This window comes from Chroicocephalus ridibundus, chromosome 5, assembly GCF_963924245.1.
Source record: "Chroicocephalus ridibundus chromosome 5, bChrRid1.1, whole genome shotgun sequence".
Taxonomy (NCBI): Eukaryota; Metazoa; Chordata; class Aves; order Charadriiformes; family Laridae; genus Chroicocephalus; species Chroicocephalus ridibundus.
In genome coordinates, this window is record NC_086288.1 from 3451468 (window position 1) to 3476124 (window position 24657).

The following is a 24657-nucleotide window of genomic DNA, read 5'->3' on the forward strand; positions in this document are numbered from 1 at the left end:
CTGTTGTCCTAATTGCATAATTACTTTAGTAACAGGAACAGATCCTCTCGAGTTTCCTACATCTTCTCCTAATTACCTGGTTGCAGGCAAGACTCCAATGGCTAAATAATATCGATCTGAGGTTTTTCTCATTACTCTCTCTACACCGCATTCTACAGAATTCAGTGGAGTTCACTGGAGTTTGTACTGATACAAATGAGGCCAGAATTTTGACCAGTTTAATTTTTAAAACTGTTCCTTTTGTATGAAAAAGTGGCACGTACTACAAAGATGTCTTAAAACGTTTAAATGCCATCAAAACGACGACAACCAGAAAAGAAAAAGGTTTGCATCTGCACAAAATTTTTTATCATCATCAAGACAACCACGATTTTCTAGCAGGTTTATTCTCCTCATTATTCTCTCCCTCTTCAGTTGAAACCTTTTACTGAAAGACCTTAGCAAAGACCTAAAAATGACCGTTTCTCTTGGAACACGCGCCTTTGTTAATGTATCAGAAACCTGCAGTGCTAACGAAAGGAGCTTAAATAGTCTTTTTACTATATTAATATGGTCCTCTGACTGTTTTCTTATAGCTTTTTTAAGCACCACAGACTTTCCTTCCATGGAGGGGATATGTTTACACAAGATGAAAGTACTCACCTTTCAGATGCCTTAAAAAGCCTCTGACCTCATTAAAGTTGTCTTAGCTCATGCCGGATCAAAACTGAAAAAAATAAAATAAATTAAATAAATACCCACAGAAGACTGTATGAGAAACGGCCTAACCGTTCATCTCTGCACACGCAGGTTAATATAAAAGCATATTGACTGCTTAAAGGATTTGCTGACTATTCAACGTCTGCTATAGAAGTACATAAGGCTAGTTTTACATTGTTACCACAGTAAGGAAGTTCACTGGATAAGAAATATAAGAAATATTCCACACAGAAGGAACCGAGAGGTTGACTGTGGGAAAAACCGGGTTGTATGGAATGAAGCTGACAGTTAAGCTTTATTTCAGACAGACATTTTTGAGCCCACAGTTGGCAGTGATTCATGCTGCAGAACAATGACCTTATTTGTAACATCAGTATTTTGGGAAGGCTAGGCTGAGAGATAGTAAATTGACTTCTTTTCCGTTACAAAAAAAAACTGTATGCCTTCCGTCAGTTTATCGGTTATAAATTTAATGATTAACAATTAAGTACAACTTTTTGAACATGCACACCACACAGTTTTCTTCTGATATTGTTTATGCCCCAAAGGCAAGATTAAAAAACCCCATCATTAACACCTTGCACTGGTCTTACCCTACTTGGATCTCAAACAAAGGAAGTTCTTTACAGCTTTGTCAATCAATTGTTTTATGCGTGCCAAAAAATCTGAAAAGAACCAAAAGCTTTGCATATACTTCATGGCTTCTTACCATGTACTCTTTCACGTTACTGTACTTGGCAAGGTGGGCTTCGTCTACGCTCACAGATTCTAGCCTTTGAGTTTACCGCACAATAGGTTTTTTTGAGTTTAGCAGAAGATGAGATCCAGCCATTTAAACAGATGAACGGTCTAACTGCAAGGAGTGCCGGGTTTTAGTGAGTGACTTCCAGCTCCTCCCAGTTTCCAGCCTCCCTCTCCTACCTCTTGCTCTGGTACTTCTCCTCTTTCAGCTCTGCCTTAACCTAAATCCCTTCCAGGTGCTGCCACTGGCTATTCAGGTTGATACCGTAAACCCTCGGCTTCGCTGCTGGGTACCAATATAAGAAATGGCTCAGACATAATTGCCCCCGCCCTCCACTTGGCACCTCCTCAGAAGGTCATCTACTTTGGTACCGTTCTCATCCACCCTGATAAACAGCATTGGGTTCACCACCTTACATCTCCCACTCCTGATATCTATTACAGAAACCGGTCATCGCTCACTAACAGTCAGAATAGTATTTATTTTTTTTACTTCACAAATGAAGGAAACTATACTTTCTCTAATTCTTTTAAGCCTGAAGTCAGATCAGTAATAATGTGCAAAGTCTCAAAAGGAGTGGAAACATACTGAATTAAATTAGGGAAGGGCTAAGGCCTTGAAATCCTATAATCTAGGAAATGTTTATGCGTCAGAGAGAAACATTTATTATAGTAACAATTTGATTTAACAGAGAACAAGAGTGTGCTTTGTAACGTGTAATATAATAATAAAAATAAATATTTTTTTTTATGGACTGACAAAATATTTGAGTTAGAAAACCTCTTTATTTTCACCTTATGGACCGTGAAAAGCAGATGTATGTCAACTGAAATGAACCTGTCTCTCCTTAATCGGGTTGGATTCAGAGAGACAGAAAATGCAAAAAGATTGCTGTAGCCAAACTTTAGATCGGTAAGGAGGCTATGTTTTAGAAGTTTTGTCAGAGCTAACAGTAAGGGTATTTTCTACACACACAGGCAGATGAACTTTAGAGAGAGCTGTTGCATGGTCTGGCTTATGACTGCAGAAGCCTGAACGCTTGTTGTCTTTCTGGGAGATGACTGTTCCACTTCATAGAATCCATTTTGGATGAGATCAGCCCCTCTTCGTAAGAGCATCTAGGACTCATGCCACTTATTTTTTTGATATTTCAGGTTCATGCTCAGCTATTTGTAATATGAATAAATGAGAAAAAAACAGGCTTAAATATCTTCTGTTATCCAAAGGTCAACCAAATAAATACCTGTCATGATAATTTATTATCTTCTATAGACATGTCTAGAAATAGAATCCAATGACAGACTCCTAAAAATTAGCTAATTACTCCGTTTTGAATACACTAGGTTGTTGGCGTGGCTCAAGCAATCAATAAGAAATCTGGAATTGGTGGCACTTTCACTGAACAAGATGAAAAGGTATAAAAGCTGGACATTCACGTCTCTTCTATTTTCATACGGGAACGGGGGGATAGATATGATATCACTTTACATGCTGATCAGGAATTTTAAAGTTATTAAAATTAAACACCTCTGAAAAAGTAAAAAATCCTGGTAATACCGCAAATTTCTTTTTTCATGTGGCCATGAGAAACGCGGATGTGAAATAGTTTGATTTCTGGATCAGCATGGTATCTCTCCTGTATCTCTGAAACACATGCTTCCTCTACTGAAATGCACCGTAAAACAGTTTGATAACTTTTAATAGACATCATTTTTTATTAATTGTTTCTAACTTTCCTGGCATCCCCAACAAACATATTTTGAGTATTAAAATTTGTGTGGCTATTCTTTTTTAAATACTTTATCACTTCTCAATACAGCAATTGCAGGACGAGAAAAAGCTTTGGATAAATTGTGAACAACATACGCGAGAATCAGTAGAGCAGACAGCACCTTGATTCCTAATCCTCACACTGCCGCTGCTTTCCAAACATTTCCAGACTTCCCATTCAGATTGGTATAGCAAAAACCAGGCTGCACTCAGGCTGAAGAAGCTGACTTAACCCTCAGCAATAAAAAAATCGGAATTCATCCTTTCCCTTTGCAAAGTTCCCCTTTAAAACAAAATGCATATTGAGCATCTGCAGGATATCGGAATTAATCTCATTCCGAAAAGGAAAAAGATTGTGGGTTTGCTATGTCAGCAGAATTTTATTTCCACTTTCCAAGAGATTGAATTCCCCAAAATCAGCGAGGCTGACTGTCTGCACTGTTTTTCTCGATAAAATAGGCATTGCCGCAAAATGAGTTGATTCCTCTGAGCTGCTTCTTATGTCAATTCTACTTTTACCAGGACAAGCTGTGAAGATCGTTAGTTTAAAAAAGGGAGAAGAGGTTCTTGAGAAAATAACGAATTATGAGTAACTGAAAAAAAAACCCTGAATGTGTGGTTGCCAAAAAGTAACTTAAAAGTATTAATTAATACTTCAAAGTGAAAACAAAAAATTGCAGTAGCTTGTCTTTATTTAATAGAGTTAAGATGCTGTGAGACATTATATTCATGAGGTGTTGATGTTCATTTTTCTTCAGGATTTTGCCGCATATTTGGCATTTTGTGGCATTGTTCTTCACAACGCTCAATTGTATGAGACATCTTTGCTTGAGAACAGGCGTAATCAGGTATGGTCAACTGGTTCATCCCAAGAATACAGAAGTTACAATGGTTAGCTAGTAATCAGGGCCTGCTCCTGATATTTCTCATACGGTCGTTATTCCTTGGCTATTTTTAATTACTCTGATTGAATGCTATGTATCTCTGATAAAGCTCTAAGTAACTGCAATGAGAAGCAGCTGGGCACGTTCCAGCTTGGGCTGCGAGAAGTGGACGGCCTAGGGGAAGAAGGTAAAGCCACAGGTCAGAAAAGTCATTCCATGCCAATATACTCGATATTGCCTCAAGTCATCCTGTGGCTCACTGTATATAGTATACACCCAGAGGTGTACATACTCCGGCACATTCAGACACAATTATCCCTACAGAACGATAAAGGTTATACAGATTGCTCTTTTAGACAACTCCAACTATAAATGGTCACTAACCATATATTCAGAAATGATCAGATGAAGTAGTGAATTTCCTCCTGATTAATGTAACTGTATTTTGCAGCCATCTTTATAAGCGACGGGTTATTAATGCTGTGGCCTTTACAGGTGAATATGTCTGCCAAATACGGTACGAAAACGTTTTGGAGAAACAAGCAGGCAGCAGTTGTTTTAAAAATTTTCTGGGAGGTCTAAGTTTCCAAGTGACTATCAGTGTTTGTAAATTGGTACAAATGTGGATAATCTTTTCAAATTGGCGCCATGTTTCTTGTGAGGAAAAAAGGAATGTAATATAAGCACGTCTGAGCAGCTAAGGCCTTCAGCAGTAGCTCTGAAATACAGCAGACCGTGTCTAAATGATGTTTTCCCTAAATGAGTTCATTAGCATCTTAGAATTACAACAGATAAAACTTGTGTTCAACAGTCTTAAGAAATGTAAATATGACTATTTTTAGAACGCACGCATGAGCCATAAGAAACTATTAGGTTTCCTACGGACAAAAAAACTGTATGCTGTCTGGATTTCTCAGGTTTCATTTGACGAACTGTTAATGCCTACATTTATTCTGTCTCTCTGACCGAAAACGTCAGACAACTAACTATGCTATTTATTTCTTCCATCAAAAGCGTCAAACTGGCTATTATTTACTGTTACCTTGCAGTCTGCGTCAGAGCCAAAACTTCATTTTGGTCACAGACACACGTGTTGACTTCCTTGATTCAGGGAAGAGGAGAAGAATCAAAGACAGTAGTAATGACAATTATCGCTTAAATCACAACTGTTCAAAATTTCACAAAAGACCTTTTCCCCAGGTGCTTCTTGATCTTGCCAGCCTCATTTTTGAAGAACAGCAGTCTTTGGAAGTAATTCTGAAGAAGATAGCTGCCACTATAATATCCTTCATGCAAGTGCAGAGGTGTACCATCTTCATAGTAGATGAAGACTGTACTGTGAGTTTGGCTTTTGTCTAAAGGCAGAAGTGCTTCTTCCCTGGGAGCGGGGTGGGCCCCTCTTCATTCTGACTCAATAGTATTTCAAACCCGTAGCATGTTCTGTCGTCTTTTCGTCCTCTGCCTTTTCTTTTATGGCCTCTACTCAGGTTATGTGTTGACTTGACAAAGGCTTCAGTCTTTGCGTAGGCTGGGCTGCCATTTTATGCAGCCGTTTTGCACTGCCTGTTGTAAACCTCGGCTCTAAGCTCTCTCCTATGGCAATGATCTTGATAGTTGAACTCTTTCATCACTCATTTTCTTGGCTACTGATGTAGGATGCAAAAAAGGAAAAGGCTGGGAGAAAAATAATGTGTCCTTTGCTTCGTGTGCCGCACCGGTTTTGATGGCACTTTTTATTTCTTGAATATATCTAAGCAGGAAGTATCCAAACAAAGTATCTGAACAGAATCATGGCCTGTCCCAAGATCCTGGCTCACTGAAGGAAAGCACAACTCCTTTCCAATCTGCCCACCTGAATTTCCTTCCTATTGAATATAGGCCACAGAACAAGAGCAGGGTATTATGTTGTACGCCTCAGTCTTGTACTGGCATTCCTAGTTTTACCTTTACTACTCATTAGAGATACGGGTGTACTAAGATCTGGAAATGAGAAAGCATTTCCAGGTTCTGTAGCACAGAAATAACACACAGCACTGGTGATCATCTGCCACAATCCCATCTCTCACTGTATTTAGAAGAGTCACTCCTGCATGCAAGAATACAGAAGAGGAATTTATGTAATTTTTGTATTCACATATTCGCACTATTTTGCAAGTTAGATAAACTCTAGCCCTTAGTTTGCAGTCTGCAGTTTGAATCTTTAGTACAGAGAGAATCTAATTTCTGTCTACATTTAGGCTTCTTAGCTGTGAAAAAAAGCTGCGTGAAAAGCAACACAGAGATCAGTCAATACGTTTAAAAGCTTTCGATGTCCTCCCCCGTCCAAGCAAAGCAGGTCTAGAATTGGATGAATGTTAAAATAAAGAAGTTCTGTGCTGACGAGTAAATTTGGCACAGCCTGTAAATACTGGTGCTTCTTCTCAGAGTGATCAGTAAAGATTCAAGACACTGCAATGATATTTAAAGCCGTATCAAAAGATATTTTTGTGGTAGGATCCTGTACGCTGGCTGCTGGACGTGAAATGAAGTTACATCATTTTATACTTGTCTTTATTACAGAACAGGTTTTGATAACTGCAGCAAGCTTTTCATGAATACTACTATTGTAACTTATGACAACCTTATACACCTATATATTAAAATATCCTCTCGGTATTCCAGGATTCATTTTCTAGTGTGTTTCACATGGAATCTGAGGAATTAGAAGATTCAGCTGAAAATCTGAAGAGGTAAAACAATGAATTCAAACTTTTGCTCATCCCAGGAGAATGCTGAAGAAGCTACAGTTTCAATATTATTTTTTTCATAATAACAGACCTCATTTCCACTGAGTACCATGTATGACTGCTATTTTCTAGAGCAGGTTTTGCCCTGAAATGTACGTAGACAAACCCTATTGCTGTAAAAAGGTCACACTGAGCAGAACAGGAGTAGGGCCTGATCTCTTCACTTTGGCAGGTCTAAGTACGTAGTTATATCGCAAGGCTAAGCTACGGAAACGGACAAAATGTGAGAAGTAAAAAACTAAGTTGGTGGGCTGCTCTAAAACTGATCTGTAAGAAATCTGCAAAGTGACTATGTTGTAAAGTAGACGTATCTACATTAGTAGATACTAATCCTATTTATGATTTTAAACAATTATTTTAATCATTCCTGTTATTTCATAGATAGGGAAGCTGACTCGAACATGACTGACCAAATCAAGAATAAATTCCTAAAGTTCTAACTTTCATTCATCTTTGAGAAACCATTAAGAAGTTCAGCTGGGAGGAAGGGAAAGATGTAGAAATTGTTGAACTGAAATACCCAGATTAAATAGTTTCCAAATTTAGTCAGAACCTCTGTACTGAAGTTTGAAAACTACTATCTCCATTACCTTTCTCTGGCATCAAACAGTTGTTTCAAATAAGGTCAAAAAGAGTGAGACGGTCATATATAAAATGCAGTACTACGGATAGAGTGTGCAGAGAGAAAATGGAGATTTCTGTACCCCTTTGATCTCTCTCGCAGTGAACATTTAGCATACTAAAATTAATTCCATATATTAGAAAATTATGTCCAAAGTATGTGGCTTGAGCAACTAAAAACTGTTGAGCTGTATTGCGATTTTAGACGATGTACAACCAGAAAGTCCAGAGGTACAATGGACTAGTAAGATCACAGGGTGAAAAAGAAAGTTCCTGTTTACTTCCTCTTCTACACTATGGGAATGGTAAAGAGAATTTACCCTTCCTGGTAATTATCCCTTCCATGGTTACTAGTTAATGGACTCAAAATGTAATTTACTGCTTGCATGGGCCATCAGTAAATTATTTCTCATAACTGATAGGGCGGGAATCTTTAGAGGCTTAATTGCCTATCGGAATCTTGTTCATGAGACAGCACAATTGTATGCCAAGGACTGTACCACGAGTCAACCACTGGAGTCAGAACCTCTGCTGTGCTTGAAGAATACGATTTTGGGCAATAGCAGAAATGCAATGACCTGGATTAGATGGGAAGTATTACTGTACATAGCAAAATTTCAGGCTTGTTTTGTAATCAAGGACCCTGAATCAAACCCCAAATCAGACTGGTTTTCAGAATTGTGGGGCATTCCCTTCTATAACCTCGTTTGTGAAGTAATGAAAGAATAATTCCCTTCCTCCAGCACTGTGAACGTTCTTACACCAGAAGGATAACTAAAGTCAAGTCAAATGTCAGAGGGAAACTACAGGAACTTGATGGGAATAGGTTTATTATTAGGACATACGTCCTCTTCCAAAGCAGGCAAAGGGTCCAAGAGAGTGAAATGCCTTAATTAAATACATCGTGGCTAAAAAACTAGGAGATGATTGAGTCTGTAAAGATATTTTTTGTTCTGATTTGGAATAAACAGTTCTATTTCAGTAGCCAAATCCCCACGCAACTGATTGTGATTTGAAATGAACTTAGAAGCAGAAAATTCACAAATGTTACCGGCTGCACTCCATTTAAAGAATATGTGATTTTCATTCAGTATTGATTTTTCAAGTGTCGGATTTGTGAACGGAGGTTGTTTTCAAAAAGTTCTGTTTATTTGAATATAAACCCAGTTGTTCAGTCTTAATCCTTCATCTGCATAAACTGTCCCGATTTGTTTATTTCTTAAGTTTGGTGTTCAGTGTTACCATTGCTGAATATTAAAGAGATGTTGGAACATAGAAAGCAACCCACTCTGCAGTTTTGTGATGACAGCTGGATTAGGATACAGGATTTGAACTCAACTCCATTATATATCTGTTGGTTATTTCCTTTCCTCATACAGGAAAGATACTACAGTTACCTGCTTTGCATAATGAAACGATCCATTTCATACTATAATATAATAATAATAATAATAATAATAATAATAATAATAATAATAATAATAATAATGATGTATCCTTCAGGGACTGTGATACAAACAAAATCAATTATATGTATGCTCAGTACGTCAAGAACACAATGGAGCCTCTCAACATCCCAGATGTCTGCAAAGACAGAAGATTTCCATGGACAGTAAGTAAAATAAGTTTAGCTTTGAAATTCAGAAATGGAAAATGTTTTTCTGTTTACCTTTCAAATGTTTTTTGTTCTCCCCTTATAATTTCTATTAATTTTAACGGCCACAGTTAGAATTACACAAACACAAAGGAAGGTACATTTGCTTGATAAAATTCATTATCAGTGAAGAAATGGTAGAATACTCACACAGTGAGCCAGGTGGAGAGCGGAGGGATTTATCCCTACAGGCATTATTAAAAAAGCCCAACATTAATTTGTCAACAAACAGTGTGATGTGGAGAGCGTGCAATATGTTGTAGAAAATATTTCAGTGAAGAACAGCTGGAGGTTTTCACAGTAATCCTTGGTAGTTTACCGTGAGTGTTGGGAGGCTCCCCGGAGTTCCTTCCCTTTTATCCTCTCCTTTCCCTTCTTGTTCTGGCAAAGATCAATGCTATAGGTGCAAGTTCTTTGCTGTTTTGGAGAAGGAACAACTTCACTTTTCTTCGGGAGCTTTTGCTTCCCATGTCATCAAGTGTGAGCTTGTGGTATAGAGTTTTAATAGTAATAATAGTAACTTTAATAGTAGTTACTATTAGTTTAGTTTATTAATTTACTAATTAGTAGTTTAATTAGTAAATTTAATAGTAATAACTAGAGAGTTATTAGTGGGTCATGAGAGGGAGAGGAGTTATTATGATCAGCAGATAGCTTTTTACCAAACTCTTTGTTCTGAGGTACAAAAAGGTCAGAAAACACAGTGCTCAATGTGATTGTCCCGGTAAGCGGAAAGAAGGAGCAGGCTCATGGTGGGCAGCTGTGTTGCTTCCCTTTTTCTCTGTGCAAGGTTTCATGGATGTTGTGGAGTAGGTTTCGATGAAGGATTGAGCAAGACAGGAATTGAGTGCTCGCCACTTTGCAGTAGAGGGCCCAAAGCTACCTGAACTGCAAGAGTGGAAGTAAAACCAGAATCGGACAGATATACTGTATTAGATCAATGAAGAAAGAAGTGATTATTTCGAAGACATTTTAAAATGAATACCAGAAGTCATCCAAACAACTGTTTGTCTGAATCAGGCCTTTCATTTTGTCAGTAGGGTTAGAGTTCTTTTGCATTTTTCCCTGGAATTGAGATGACATACCGTATGCATATAAAAGAAACTCATAAAAAGAAAACAATATTACCGCTAGAAGGAATTTTGGATAATTTTTTTCAACACACAGTGGCTGCATCTCCACCACTGTGTAGGAGCAGTCTCAAGGCAGGGCTGTAGGCTCAACGTTTTGAAATCTGATGAACCCTGGCATGAGGGAAATCCCAGGTGTATCTAGTGCCCTAGAAACCCTGGCTTTTCTCTTTCTTTGGAGGACATTCAATAGCGTGCTTACTCATCTTACGAAAATAACGAATATGCTTTCTAAATGCTTTGGTGGCCTCAACCAGTGACATGACGCAGAACAACAGCTTGGGTTTATTTGTGGAAGAGCCATGCTGTTGCCTGAGTCAGGTACAAGCCACTTACAAGGACAGTACAGCAGCCAAATGCTAAGCTTCAGTAGTCATGTGTACGTGTTCTTCCCTGAACCAACAAAGTTAGTGCCACGGAGACAAAGTTCAAGTATCTACAAGACTATGTAAAGGCATTGAAGCCTGTTTTTGCTTAATCGCCTTCTTGTTTATTCATACCGAGTCAGTCATTTTTATTAAGCACTATAGTCTTATCTCCAGTGCAGTCCAATTTGACTTTCAACGCGTCTGAACTTTACCATGAAACAGCAGGTTCTTCTCAGGGCAGCCATAAACCAATTTTCACACAAGCTTGAGTTGTGTTTCTCAGCAGCCCTTGCTGGAGAGGTCTAGGGAGAGATGCTGATTCTTATATCCTTTTTTACAGCTGATTTCACAGGTACGTCGCAGTTCAGAAAACAGCAAATCCTACTTTGAGTTATTCCATATACCCTCTTGATAACGGGCTACCATTAAGTAGTAGTACTTAAGTTCCTGCAGTCATATGAAGTATCTGGCATGATGTAATCCTTTAATGATTTCTTTAAAGAATCACATTTCCTATTGCCACTTGTAAGCATTACAGTGTTTGTGCATTTGCCTGCGAAGAAACTGTCTACAATCCTTGCATAGCACCAGGGAGCAGAGCAACAACAGTTTTTACTTTACGACAAAGTAACCTTTTGATCCGAAATATTAGTATGTACCCATTTTTTTGTCACATACAATTAGAGATTGGACCAAATGTACTTCTCATCAACTGCCACATTATTCAGGAGCAGCCAGAGCAGAACGACATCCTTTTCTGACCAAGTATTTGAAAAAGATGCTTCGTCTTTTTGTTCCATCCTTCTACCCTTTCACTCCCCAAATAAATTCAGTTTCCTTCTCTTGGAACATGAGACATGATAAAAGGTCTTTGGAAGACTGCAGAATGTTGACCTAGTTGGTGGTAGTTTTCCTACCTGTTTTTCTTTGGATCAGAATTTGATCTCCACTAAGCCCCCTTTCATTGAGTCGGTGGATTAATCAAGGCATCTCAAACAAACCAGAAGAGTTTATGATAATTTTAGTGCTACAAAATGCACAGTTAGCTTAATGTCATGTAGTTACTTCTATTTTCTGACATCTGTCCCTTACATTGCAATACTGCAACTGAGGTGATATGCTGGAAAGGGGAGAGGTCAGTTCCTTTTACAGCTCATCACCTGATGAGAGTAAGAAGGTGTCCTAAAGCCCATCTGATCTCTTTTTCATCTGCACTGAGTGGAACACTTCGTCTTGGTGTGAACTGGTCATTTTCACGGAAGTGGTACCTTCTAATAAAAGAACCTGTTATAAAGTTAGCACAATTCCACAAGTCACTGTAAACTACTGAATGAAGATTATCATCATTACCTGTATTATTATTCACCAAAGTTTGTATCAGATGCAGTGTTTATTAAACTGTCCAGACAAAGGTGTGGAAACTCTTTGAAGACGTGGTTGCTTGTTGAAGGAGTATATAAACCAAGAAGGGTTGTAGACCCCAGCTCTACAGCTTTTTCAATTTAGCCACTTGAACATTTATCTTCAAAATTGTAACTGTATTTTTTTTTTTTAACAGAATGACAATGCAGAAAATGTAAATCAACACATAAAGAGTTTGCTGTGTACACCGATAAAAAATGGGAAAAAGAATAAAGTGATAGGTAGGTATCTTTACAAAAATATTTTTATACATTTCATAGAAATATGTCTGTGCTCCACAGTAGAATCTCAGCAACATGAAATCTCAACCCAGGAGAAAAGATCCTTAATAATCATGTTTTCAACTAATAAGTCCACAGCAACCTTGACTGTAAATTGCTTACCTAAGAAGCTACCAAGTATCTAAAATACTCTTGGGATACTTCACCATTTATATAGCTGCTTTGCATTCAAAGTTTTTCTGTAAGTAAACTTATTTTCATTGCTTCCTGTTTGGAGAGTCAGTTACCGCTCTTGCTTGTGTTGATCTTTTACAAGGCAGTGAAGGGAAAAGAAGATGTAAATCAGTAAATAAGCTCTTCAGGCCTGAGCTGTCTCTCGTGCTGGGCTTTTAGGGGCAGTGGCAGCACGTGGAAAGACAAGCTGAACTGCACACACATCGACAGCTTCCTCAAGTGAGACTCAGGTAGGGGAAGGTTCATACGTCGGAAGGCTAGCTGCTGTGCAATTCTGGTGCTACGAAATGCCCTTTGGAGGTGCCTGCTTCTACCCATGGATCACACAGGGAGCCTACAGTCCTATCTCTAGGTGTCTAAAGCTACCCGGCGTAAATATTTGCAGCACCTCCTTCGCTTTTTCTGGAACTGGTTTTCTGTTATTTAAGAATGGCCGTAGTACCACTGGTTTCCCAGGGTAACGTTTTCAGAAGTAATTTGACATCACTTAGGTCCACGCAGGCCTAGATGCTTATGGAAACTTAGAAGCCTAGTTATCTCTAGTTGCCTAAATACTTAGGTCGTCTGGATCCTCAAAAATGAGTTTACATCTAAATAGTTTGGAGGATCTGGTCAGGGAATAAGCTTTAATGAGCTTTCAGTGAGTTTCAGATTCACTTTAAGTACTACAAAGTATATTTACTGAAGTTCTCTCATTTTTTAAGAGACATTTATGCGTACCAATATGCTGTGTCTTTTAAGAATTCATTTGCTTTTGTGGCTCATTCACTGTTGGGTCTTAATCTTGTGTTCATTACGTCACAGTTGCTATGGAAATAATTATGTCATAAACAGTACTAAACAGAGATCTGAAAGTGAGTTTTATGAGATTTTCCTATAGAGTTTTATAAGTCAGCTTCTTTTTCCCAGGGAAAGTTAATCTTGTTCTTAGAGAATCCTTATTTGCTGGGATTGTTTATTTTTACTATCATTCAAGTATCTAGTCATCTCGTTCCATTCAGGGTCGGAATACTGTTTGCAATATTCAGATACCACAAACCCTGCCACAATAGTTTACAGCTACAGTTAAGATATTCTTATTGATCTCTTTAGATCTGATACTAAAATTAGTTCCTCAAAGAGAATGTAACTTGGAAACAGGACGGTCTAACTTTGTCACCAGACATTAAAACTTCTACATGCAAGGCCAGTGTTCTTCTAAAAACACAGTTTGCATGTGTGTGCTACCTGCTGTGACAGGGAAGATACACACTTGCTCCCTCAAAGACTTTTTTTTCTTTTAATTAAAAGCCTCAAGGGGCTTTTTTAGTCTGTAAATATGGAGTATTAAAATGCTGGAATTACTTTCACATAAAAATTACCAGCACCGACAAGATTATGTTCACTGTTGGTACTGCTGTAAAATAGTATTCATTATCATTTCTTCCCTACCCATACGCGGAGAGCAAACCCGGCCTCCCTGACCTAACAGTGGCGAAGTGTAAGACATTCACATTCTGTTCATACATCCTGTGTAAATGAGGAGTAGCTCTACTGACGCAAGAAAACCTAAAAATTGTGGAGACTGTTCTGGAAACACCAGGCTAAATAGTTATCTTCTCTTTTGCTGGTTAAATACATATTTAATATTTTATTCCTTCTGCTGCAAAATGTTCTTCACAAAATAACGTAGAGTACACAAACTGGTATGCAATAGCAATTTATAGAAAATGAAGACTTTTTCATTTAGTAATTTTTTCCAGAATTTTTAACTCGCAACTATTATTTTCACTGGGCTAATTATTTGCAGTTGGCCAGGAAAATGCTAGCTTTCGTGCTCAAAACTGTTAGTGCTCACACCCATGAGAGTGAGAAAACATTCGGAACTCACTTAAGTCAGTTAGCGCCCCCAAAGCACTTTTGGCCAAAGACAACATGTACTTAAAATGCAGCTGCTTTAATTAATATTCTGATTTCTTAGCAGAAACTGCCATCCACTAGGTAACACTGAAGGGAGATATACGTGTGAATTTCCCTCTGCTTAAAAAGGTGTCAGGGGTTTAAGCTGCAGCAAGGTTTGGTAGAAGTTACCTGTCAGACCTTTCAATGGCACCTGCACAGAACAGTACAGAAACTCCTATATCAACAAGTTTGAACCTAACGAGCTGAATTCAGTAAGATGCTTTTCAATGAGTTCGGTCGTCTTTGGAGCAGGCTGTAATTCAATCACATCCTCATCGAATCAGTGAGTACACTTAAGATTTGAGCCTCAAGTCGGGTATTCTCTGTTTAGTTCATTTATTTTAAAATATTTCCAGTACTGACTCAAATAAGGCAGTGAAAACTCTGTATACCGCTGTTCTGACTTTCATAAATGTTCTTTTGGCACCGTTACAAAAATTTAATTAGCCTCCAAAGGACAAATTGTCTTTAGGGATTAAATCAATCTAGAATACCACTAATAATAAAAGCTAGGATGAAAATGACCCTAGAATTTCACAAGATGCTCAAGTCTGTAAAGCCCTAAATTTTTGTTTTACAAATCCTAATAAATACTTTTGAGTCTACTAAGTAATATGTAATGTTTTAGCTTTTGTTCTGTAATACAGTGAAATTAATCTAAAAAACGTAAGGGAAAATCCTACAGCCCTCCTGTGTGTCACTTACACCTACGTTGGTGGTTTATACTATAGGCCAAACTGTCCTAGACCTCATTTTTCTCTTGATGTTCCATACAATAGGTGATATGTTGGCAGTTCTCTGTATTACTTCTTTTAATTTCCGTGTCCTGGCATAGGGGTTTGCCAGCTTGTGAATAAGATGGAAGAAAACTCGGGGAAAATCAAGGCTTTCAACAGAAATGACGAACAGTTCCTGGAAGCATTTGTCATCTTTTGTGGCTTGGGGATCCAGAATACACAGATGTATGAAGCTGTTGAAAGAGCCATGGCCAAACAGATGGTGACGTTAGAGGTGAGCTCAAAATCTAGGTGGTCCTTAATTAGCCCAAAACAGATCCTAATCTCCTCCAGACCCTGTCTGTTCTACACCTAAGTGCAGCGACTCACACGGATACTGAACGGAAATTGTTCTCTCCCAGGAGAACAGCATTTGGTCTGTTGAGTTGCATAGGAATTTTTCTGCTTGTTTACGTATCTGCCAGCAGACTATTTTATTTAGTACTGTATTTTAACTTTACTCATGAGATTTACTGGTGAGCTGAGTGCATCTTTTCCTCTACATGAGGCTACACATTGGCCACACAACGGGTTTGTTCTGTTGTGCAGGAAGAGGGAATGGTTTGGGGGATTTGGGGCTTCCTTTTCTTGTCTGAGGTTTTCTGCGATGATTTGGCTCAGTCCTTTAGACAAACCGGTTTGTGGAGTAAGAGCCGCATTATTGTAGGTTTTCAGCAATTTCCCCAGACTCCATCAAACCATATCAAGAAGAATGTCATCTGGTCTCAGCCTTTAAATTGGTTACTTTTACGTTTAATAGCTAAAGAGGGCTTTCGTCTGAGAAGCTGAATTACTCACAGGTGATAAGTTGAAGCTGAAAGTGAAAAATTTGTAGACTTTGGATGTCCTAACATTCATTATGTAAACAGAATGTTTGCAGAATTCCTAAAATGGGGATTATGTACCCTGTAGCCTCTAAAAGAAACGCTACAACTCTCAAATAAACCTGTATTAAGTCATGTTAAATAAAAAGGCGGTAAAATTATTGTCAAAATAATTTCAGTGCTTTTAAAAAGAGCTGTTTGTTTATACAGCAAATTGTCAATTCTCTTTATAGATACTATAACTTTATAGACACTATAAGAAGTCCAGAAGGATTATAGATTAGTATATAAGCTGGCTTCGCTACAAAAAAAGTCAGTCTCTAGTTGCTAAAAAAACTCCGTAACATTTTCACGTCCTGTGTTCTCAACAGCTAAAAAAATGAGTTCATTTTGTTAATTCCAAACAAACATATTGTCTTTCAGACTTTTTTTGCCAAGTTTCAGTTAGGGCAAAGCTTTCTTTTATGTCTGAATAAACTCCTGAAAGGATTATTATGGCAACAATGTCAGGCTCATAATTATAGCTGTTTCGTGTATTATTTGTCTTTGAAAGTGGGGCATGAAAACTTTCCAAAGAGAAAATCAGAATTCTTTGCTCTTTTATAGAAACTATTTACATTTTCTCGGCCTAATTATCTCAAGAAGATTCTGTGCTGTGGGAGATTTGTGAAAGGTACAGATATCTCCCCGTATGCTTTCAGAGAGCTCCCTTAAAACCAGCGTGGGCCCTGCACGGACACTGTATTTCATCAGCAAATGCAATGTAATGCAGTGCCGCTGCAAGCTGAAAATTCTGCTTTAGGAAAAATACTTTTTTTTTATCCCATTGCTCTTTTGCTTGTACTAAAGGCTGCTTTTCTCTTTCTGTAGGTTCTCTCATACCATGCTTCTGCTGCTGAGGAGGAAACGAGGGAGCTGCAGGTAACAGCGGTAATTGAATTTTTTACTATTACTTTAGAAATAATCCATTAATACAACAACAAAGGGCAATTCTTTATACAGATGCGATCCCTAAACATGCAGAAACGCATCTTCCAGAAATAAAAATTATAGTGAAGCTTCAACGGATCAGTTCCTGAGTTGAATCAATACAGCACATAGAAGGGAAACGTTACAATGCCTGCAATGAGAGACGCAGGCTGGCCAGAGCGCTGCAATTACAGGAGAACCTTTCTCGTGCGTTTACGTGACAGTAATAGCTGATGCAACGTTAGTATCAACTCACACTGATTAAGTATTTCAGAAGCAAAATGTTGAGAACTCTTCTTTCTGCAGCTAAGTCTGAATGTTGTATATCTTATACTTTTGGTACCTTTCAAGCATCCCAAGATTGGATGCAGCTTTACCGCCTTACACACAAATTCTGTATTTGTTAATGCACCAATTTTTTTTTTATTTTTATGGTTATTTTTCTTTGCAGTGACCTCATGTTTAATTGTGTGGTTAGAAACCACTGCCTCAGGAATAGTGACAGCTATGATTTCAAGTGTCGTTCAAAGCACAGCCTGTGCTTAGTCTCTGCAGTCCTCTCGGTTCTGGGGAAATAGCATCACCTCTGCTGTACGAAAAAAAATGGGAGGGATGGAGGGATGGAGAGGAAGCAGACATAGGGGACCACAAGTTGGGTAGTACAGGACTGGTCTGGAAAAGCAAGGTGCCACAGAACAAGGCACAAGAACATGTTCACAGGTGAAATAGCATATGAATCCAAACCGTGGTAGATGAAGTTACTGGTATGAGAAATGTGTAAGAACGTTGAATTCTTTTTCCTGTGTAAATCCTATTTTTCATAATCTTTCATGACTTCCCAATTCTGACACATAGGAAAGATAACAGCAAACTTATATGGAACAGAGATTGGTAGACATAATTATGGAGAGAGCTGACCTGCATGCTACATATAATAATACTGTAGAATACGACACATGCTTCCTTTTCAGTGTCTTAGCCTCTAGGACACAGTTCCTCACGCTGGAGAAACGTTTTCCCCTAGAACTGCAAAGAGGAAGATAAATGCATAGGTTCATTTCTTTAACTATTTCATTTTACCTGATTTTCTCTTAAACCACATTCTCGTTGAGGTGAAACAACTGTAAAGAAGTAGCGCTGAGAATTACACCTTTTATTTTACTGAAAAAACTAATACTAATTCTTGTTCTATAGCGTAAGACTTACCATTTATTTTGTTAGCAACCTTAACATTTGTGTTTTGAAGGGCAACTAGTACCTATACTTTGAATTTTGTAACTAGAAAAAGTAGAAATGTAATACACAGAGTTGTAATACACGTAATACATGGGAGATATTACTGATAAGAAAAGTTACAGATTTTAAAAAAGTGTAGAGTTTGTGGGGTTTCATCAAGATTTCAAATTTCACATTGAACATTTATGACTGTACTCAAATTCCATCAAAAAGATTGTCCCAAGGTTTATAAGATAATTGATCACAGGTGAACCCTAATTTTTCAGGTTTCTAGCCCTGAGAAAGCTCTGCCTGTGGACATATTCTGACTACCATAGCGCTGAATGCGGATTCTGTTAGGAATTCTGTCCTACTGACATCTCTTTCCTCACCATTTTTAGAAAAATGTCGACAGTGACAGATTTTGATGTCTGCACGTCCATAAAAACAAACATGTAACTCCACTGCCTTATTTTCTCAGTCTCCCAAGTTCATACATACTCTTGGTTACAATTTGCCTTAGGTGATTTAAATAACAGAGTGACCGGGTAATCCTTTCCTTATACTCTTGACCTATGGAAAAGCGTGTGTTAAATCTAAGCAAATACGGTAATGTTAAACAAGAAAGGCTAAGGAAAGATAAATGAGAAGCAATCACCGGGTTTCCGTATAACGTGAAGGTAAAATTTAGTATCTCACTACTTCTCTATTGAAAAAGCAGATGTTTATGTTACGCTTTCTCTTTCCTAGTACTAAGTTGTGTTCTTTTATTCTTCTCTAGGCTGCTGTAGTACCATCGGCACAATCTCTCAACCTGACTGACTTCAACTTCAGTGATTTTGAGCTATCAGATTTTGAAACAACACTGTGTACAATTCGAATGTTCACAGACCTCAACCTGGTGCAAAATTTCCAAATGAAACATGAGGTATGAACGCTGTCAAATGCTGCTTCACATGAAGAGACAACGTCGTTATTAGAAAATCAGGAGAACAGTGAAACAAGCCTGCAGTAAATCTAATTGGGAATCTGTACTCAAGACTAGTTAGCAAACTAGGAAGGTATATAAAGTGGGCAGTAGAGGGGCTTGTCCTCAGTTTGGTTCTACTGAATGATTAATAATTTGGTTAATGGGCTTTTAGAAAACTTGGGGAGTGGAAGTAGAGGACTTGGTTAAAATTCAAATGAGTTTGAAAACGCATAGCAGCATTTCAAACCCAGCAAGAATAAATATACGACGACTAACAAAACCAGTCAAATGCATAAATTAAAAATGGTAAGCAAAAGAACAGCTAGTGGCAAAAGGAAAAACAGTTCTCAACTACTAGTATCAGAAATGGTATAAAAGTCAATAATGTGCCATAGTAGCAAAAAGGGGCAAATTTCATTCTTTACTGACAGAGTGGTATGTAAGGCCCGTGGAGTAATTATATTGTAGCTCATATTTGAAGAGATAAACAGAGATACAAATTAATTTTAAAAAATAACACTTTAGAAGACTGAGCAAAGTTTGACTGAATTAAGCTGCTTTTCTCCAGAAAACAGAATATTGAGAACGGAGATTATAGCAAGTTTTCAGTAAGTGCAAGACTGTTATAAAGAGGACAGTAATATTGTTCTCTAAGTCCATATAAGGTAGTAAAAGTAATTAGCTTAGTCTTTCCCCTACAAACGATTAGATTAGAGATTAGGGGGAACTTTATAGTTATGGAGATAGTAAAGACTGAAACAGATTATTTGTGTGGGCTGTGGAAATTTCCCTGAAGGTTTTTACGAATAGATCTAGTTGTAGATACGCATCTGTCAGCGGCGAGCTAGACGGGTCTTTGCTCCTGGCCCTGGAGGTAGAGCACATAATCTCTTAGGCCTCGTCCAGATAATACACACGATCTCTGTATGTAAAAACCTTAATTTCTAAATACTTCATAAGCAAACAAATTAGTAAAAGAAAACAGGTATTTATTTTCTAGATCACCAGTTTAAATACCAATTTAGATCAGTAGCGTTTAAGGGCCGAAAGGAGTATTGTATTATTTAGTCTGATCTCTTGATTATCCCAGTAATTAGTTTCACCTTTGTAGTAAGGCCAAGAACTTGTACTTCCTTACGGGATACGTCCCAACAGAAGAGAGGGAGTCAGGTAGCCCAGTAATGAGTGGGCTTCTAGTTCCTGGTGGGGCAATTGTAATGAATTAGCAAAACCAAAATAATGCCAGGACAACAGACACATAATTCTGAACAGAAGTAAGAGAACACATCTGAAGAAGACACATCTGAATAGAAGTAAGAGAACACTGACAGCTTTGAAGCTACACTTTAAACTTTCCATACTAGAGCTAAAGAAAAATGGCAGTTGTCTAGCGCTCCTTTTTTAGCAGTGGAAAGGCAGCGAATACTGCTGCTTTTGTCGGTGTGGAATCCTTTACGTGGGTGAATGATAGTGGATTTTCATGTCTGTCAGTACAACGTCTTTCACTAGGAACACTAAAGCTTTTGTTGAACAACCCAAGGCCTAGCTGCTCATCCAGCATTTAACACAGAGCAATATGCTATATCCATTTAAACCAAGGCACCTGTTCTAGTACACGTCAAATTATTATCTGACCTTCATGCCTTTGACTTTGTTAGAAGTGAAGTATAACCACAACTTGCAATACTCTTGTGTAAAACATCCAGGACATACTCTCTTCAAGCATAAAAAAACCCTACCCAGCAATATAGTAATCGCTGTCTTTCCAAAGTCCAAGTCTGCTTGTTTTTTGACAAGCTGATATGAGGGAAAAGCCACACGTTCATTATCAAAACAGCTCTTAAGAGAACTCTGTAATTAAAAAAATAATTTTTCTGGATCAAATACGTCATTAGGAACAAGGATGGTTTTCTCCCAGTTAGCTCAACATAACTCAGATCCTGAATTAACGGCAGTGCCTTGGACACTAACATTTAGCCATTAGTACTAAAAGCCCAAACCCACAAGTATTACGTACTCAATGACTGAACTAGTGGCTGTAAGCATATTCTTATCTGTGTTCACAGTTAGAAGTATGTTTGTTATATTTCAACTGCAGTGACTTAAAAGGAGATTTTTTTCTGTAGGAGAGACAGTTTTCAAGCGGGATTACAGAAGATTTGTTTTCATAAAAAGAATAGGCTTCTCATAAATTTACAATTAACTATGTGATGCTGTTTCTTAAAGGTTCTCTGCAGATGGATTTTAAGCGTAAAGAAAAACTACCGGAAAAATGTTGCTTATCACAATTGGAGACATGCCTTTAATACAGCTCAGTGCATGTTTGCTGCTTTAAAATCTGGTAAAATTCAGGTACATTTTGTTGTTTCTACATTAAGAATCTTCTGGCTAAACAAATTTATAATGATGCGTAATTCTGGTTGTCGTGTCAGTAAGGTGTTCGTCATTCCATGGTATTGCTAGTGAAATCAAAATATTTCTGCTGAAGACTTCTGGCTTTAAGGGCTTGGTTTGTGAAATTCTTGTCATGTTGTTACGTACCCAGTTTCAGTTGAATCCTCTGGAAATGATCAGGTGGAAGTTCCCAATGGGAATATCTGAATTGAGGCATGTATATGATTATGTCCTTTTTTAAAGTTAATGCCTATGCTACAAGCAAGTCAAAAAGGTGGAGAAGAAAAGGACTGACCCTATTTCAGGATGTTTTCTTATAATATTCAACAGGAAAATTTTTAAGTTCAGACACAGAGTTGAGTGCAGCTTTAGACAAACAACAGAACAGTTTTTGGAAATAAGGATTTAAATGCTTTTGAACAATGTTTCAACCTTCCACTTAAAAGACAGATAATAATTTAAAAAACAGCCTAATCATTCTTTATTACAAATACTGAAGGGCTAGATGATCCCCAAAATAAGAAATATTGATTCAAGATTTTTCCAGAATATGTTTTTAGGTTTCGTTTTTATATTCTTGAAGAAAACAAAACGTTCCTGTTCATCCTGAATTAATGTGTTTCTTCAGTTTGCTTACAGACAATTGTTATTAGTTGGTTTATACTATTTTACAGTAAACACCTCCGAGAAAATAAATAAATCCTATTTGTAGACCAAAACCCAATACCAATAACGAAAAGGCATTCCCTTCTTCTACAAACTTTGTCTCGCTAAAAAAAAAGAAAAAGACAAAAGGTGCTGGAAGAGACAAAGGCAAGGGCTTTTGTATTCCTTCTACACTGAAATGGACGTGCTAGTTCTGCTCGGTGTGCGGCCTAGCAATCTCTGATGATCCTGATAGCTCGCTTGCTATTTTTGGAATCCTGTCAGTCTCCACTGCAATTTCCATAAATTGTTTTCTTTCTGACTACATTGGATTAATTCCACTCTGATTTTCATGTCCTAGATTCTGGAGTCAGAACAGCATTGAACATAAGTCTCTCAATTTTCTCTAGTTTGAGGGGAAACGCAAGGATTGCGGGGCACATCTTGTTAGGAGAAACATAAAATCGGTCATTTCCAAACTGATTTGTCTTTTGACAAGACTAAGGACAAGTTCCATTATCTAGAAAGCAAATGCAAATCTACACAAGCTGTAACTGCTTCAAGAAAAATTGGATTTGATTGTACAGAGGGTACAGCCCCACAGTGGCAGTGCTGTCACCAGCTGTTCTTCAGATACCTGTCCTGACTGTTGTGCCTGCTATTCCTGTCCCATTACGAAACGCTGCATCAATACTGTAGCTTTGTCCAGACTCTCTTTCTCACTGGACAGATTTAAATAATTTTCTATCCAATTCTATTGAACACTATTAAAGATATGAAATAATCACAAAAGAGAAACTTGTAACCTCTCCGCTAATCTTTGTTGGAGGTCCAGAATAAACTCTTTAATAGTGAATCAGATATTGGTTAATTTTGTTTTCCGTGGGTTTTCAATGTCTGTTAATTTATTTGCCCAGTGATCACTGAAAAGCGTGGTACTTTTCCTTTTTTGATTATTCCAAGGATATTTGTATAATGAATTCTTATCCCCACTTAGGGATGTAGCCTAAATCCCTTAAGGTAATAGAGGAATTGAGCTAAAAGCCATGGGGCCAGAATTTAAAAAAATTCCTCATGCCCTCTCTTCTCTGACAGGTGCCATTATGCAAGTTACTTCCTCTTCTTCTGTATCAGTTTTCTCATCAGTATACGTAGGGCTAGAGGATGGTCCCTACAAAAACTGCCTTGACGCCCCTGGAGAATGATTATCGCTGTGCACCACAACTTGAGAGATAAGCCTTATTCTCAGCATGCCATTGTATGTCCTTGTCCTCCTGGGGCCAGAACTCTATCTGCTATGTGGGTGAAGACAAGACAGCAGATATAAAACACACCGTGCAAAATAAACGCTCATCACAAAGCTAACTCACTTCTTGTATTACTCTTTCCGTATAGAGCAAACTGACCGACTTAGAAACCCTGGCTTTGCTGATAGCAGCTCTGAGCCACGATTTGGATCACAGGGGAGTGAACAACTCTTACATACAAAGGTAAGTACGTCTGAGAGAAGTTAAACAAAAACAAATGAATATCAAAATCACAGAGCTAAATTAAGTACAACCTAATTGATTTGACGATGTGGAAAGGAGAAGGTTTTTACAAAGCACTAAGTGCGAGAACAGCCAGAAACATTCAAAAGTCCAAAGCAAAGATGCACCACCTCAGTTCTTGACTAACTACGAGGGCAGATGGAGTGAACTCTTTGTAGACTCTGCAGGGGCAGCGTCTTCCTGCTCCTGTTCCAGATGTCCCAGTGACAGCACGAGGTCCCAGCTTCTCAGGGACAGCGTGGAGGAAACGTGCAGCTCTTCAGATGGCTCCCTGCCCCGCCAGCTCTTCCCTGCCTAGTCTGGGCCAGCGCAGAGCTGAGATCTGCAGCCAGCTCATACAAAGGGCTGGCTCTACCATTTTCGACTCTGATTGTTTTACTCGGGATTTAGCCATGTTATTCCAGTATTCTAAGTTGATTTGGATAAGATACATATTTAAAATTACATTCAAAATGGAAGACTGTTTTGCATTGATTTTAGGTTATCCCTATTCTTCAATCAGTTCTGGAATTACAGAAAAACCTTTACTACACAAAACGTCAAAATATGTTTTAAAACCTTGAAACAAAGTATTTTTACTAAACAAAATATTTCATTTTGAAGTTACCAAAATGAAGCATCTGAACTCTTCTAAAATCTTCTCCATATTTTAATTTTTAACTAAAAACACTTGGTTTTTTAGACTTTACTAATAGTTCCAGGTCTGCCCAAAATGTGTTTTTCAGTGAATTTAGTATTCCCTTCAAATAACAGTATATGATTCTTTGATTAAATAAATAGCTTGACTTAAAACATGGCATAATGTGATTACTGTGAGACGGCAACGTGTCCTGATCTGACCA

The 24657-nt window shown here is 38.0% G+C and overlaps 2 protein-coding genes across 10 annotated transcripts in view; one reads left to right on the forward strand and one right to left on the reverse strand.

The window, feature by feature from the left end:
* Window positions 1–24657, forward strand: part of PDE5A (phosphodiesterase 5A) — a 128289-nt gene that overhangs the window by 89082 nt on the left and 14550 nt on the right. For 5 of the 6 annotated variants that reach the window (XM_063336272.1, XM_063336273.1, XM_063336270.1 and 2 more), the window contains 11 exons: window positions 2785–2856; window positions 3970–4059; window positions 5296–5433; window positions 6757–6824; window positions 9006–9114; window positions 12213–12297; window positions 15308–15483; window positions 16943–17002; window positions 19038–19184; window positions 21453–21578; window positions 23661–23755. In XM_063336272.1, coding sequence (XP_063192342.1) covers window positions 2785–2856; window positions 3970–4059; window positions 5296–5433; window positions 6757–6824; window positions 9006–9114; window positions 12213–12297; window positions 15308–15483; window positions 16943–17002; window positions 19038–19184; window positions 21453–21578; window positions 23661–23755 — 1166 coding nt within the window. The remainder of the gene's footprint in view (window positions 1–2784; window positions 2857–3969; window positions 4060–5295; window positions 5434–6756; window positions 6825–9005; window positions 9115–12212; window positions 12298–15307; window positions 15484–16942; window positions 17003–19037; window positions 19185–21452; window positions 21579–23660; window positions 23756–24657) is intronic. The other variant, XM_063336271.1, reaches the window with a different exon arrangement.
* The window catches only part of LOC134516283 (uncharacterized), a 100952-nt gene that overhangs the window by 48662 nt on the left and 27633 nt on the right, over window positions 1–24657 (reverse strand). For all 4 annotated transcript variants that reach the window (XR_010071273.1, XR_010071276.1, XR_010071275.1 and 1 more), the window contains exon 4: window positions 643–706. The gene's annotated coding sequence lies outside the window, so the exon portion shown is untranslated. The remainder of the gene's footprint in view (window positions 1–642; window positions 707–24657) is intronic.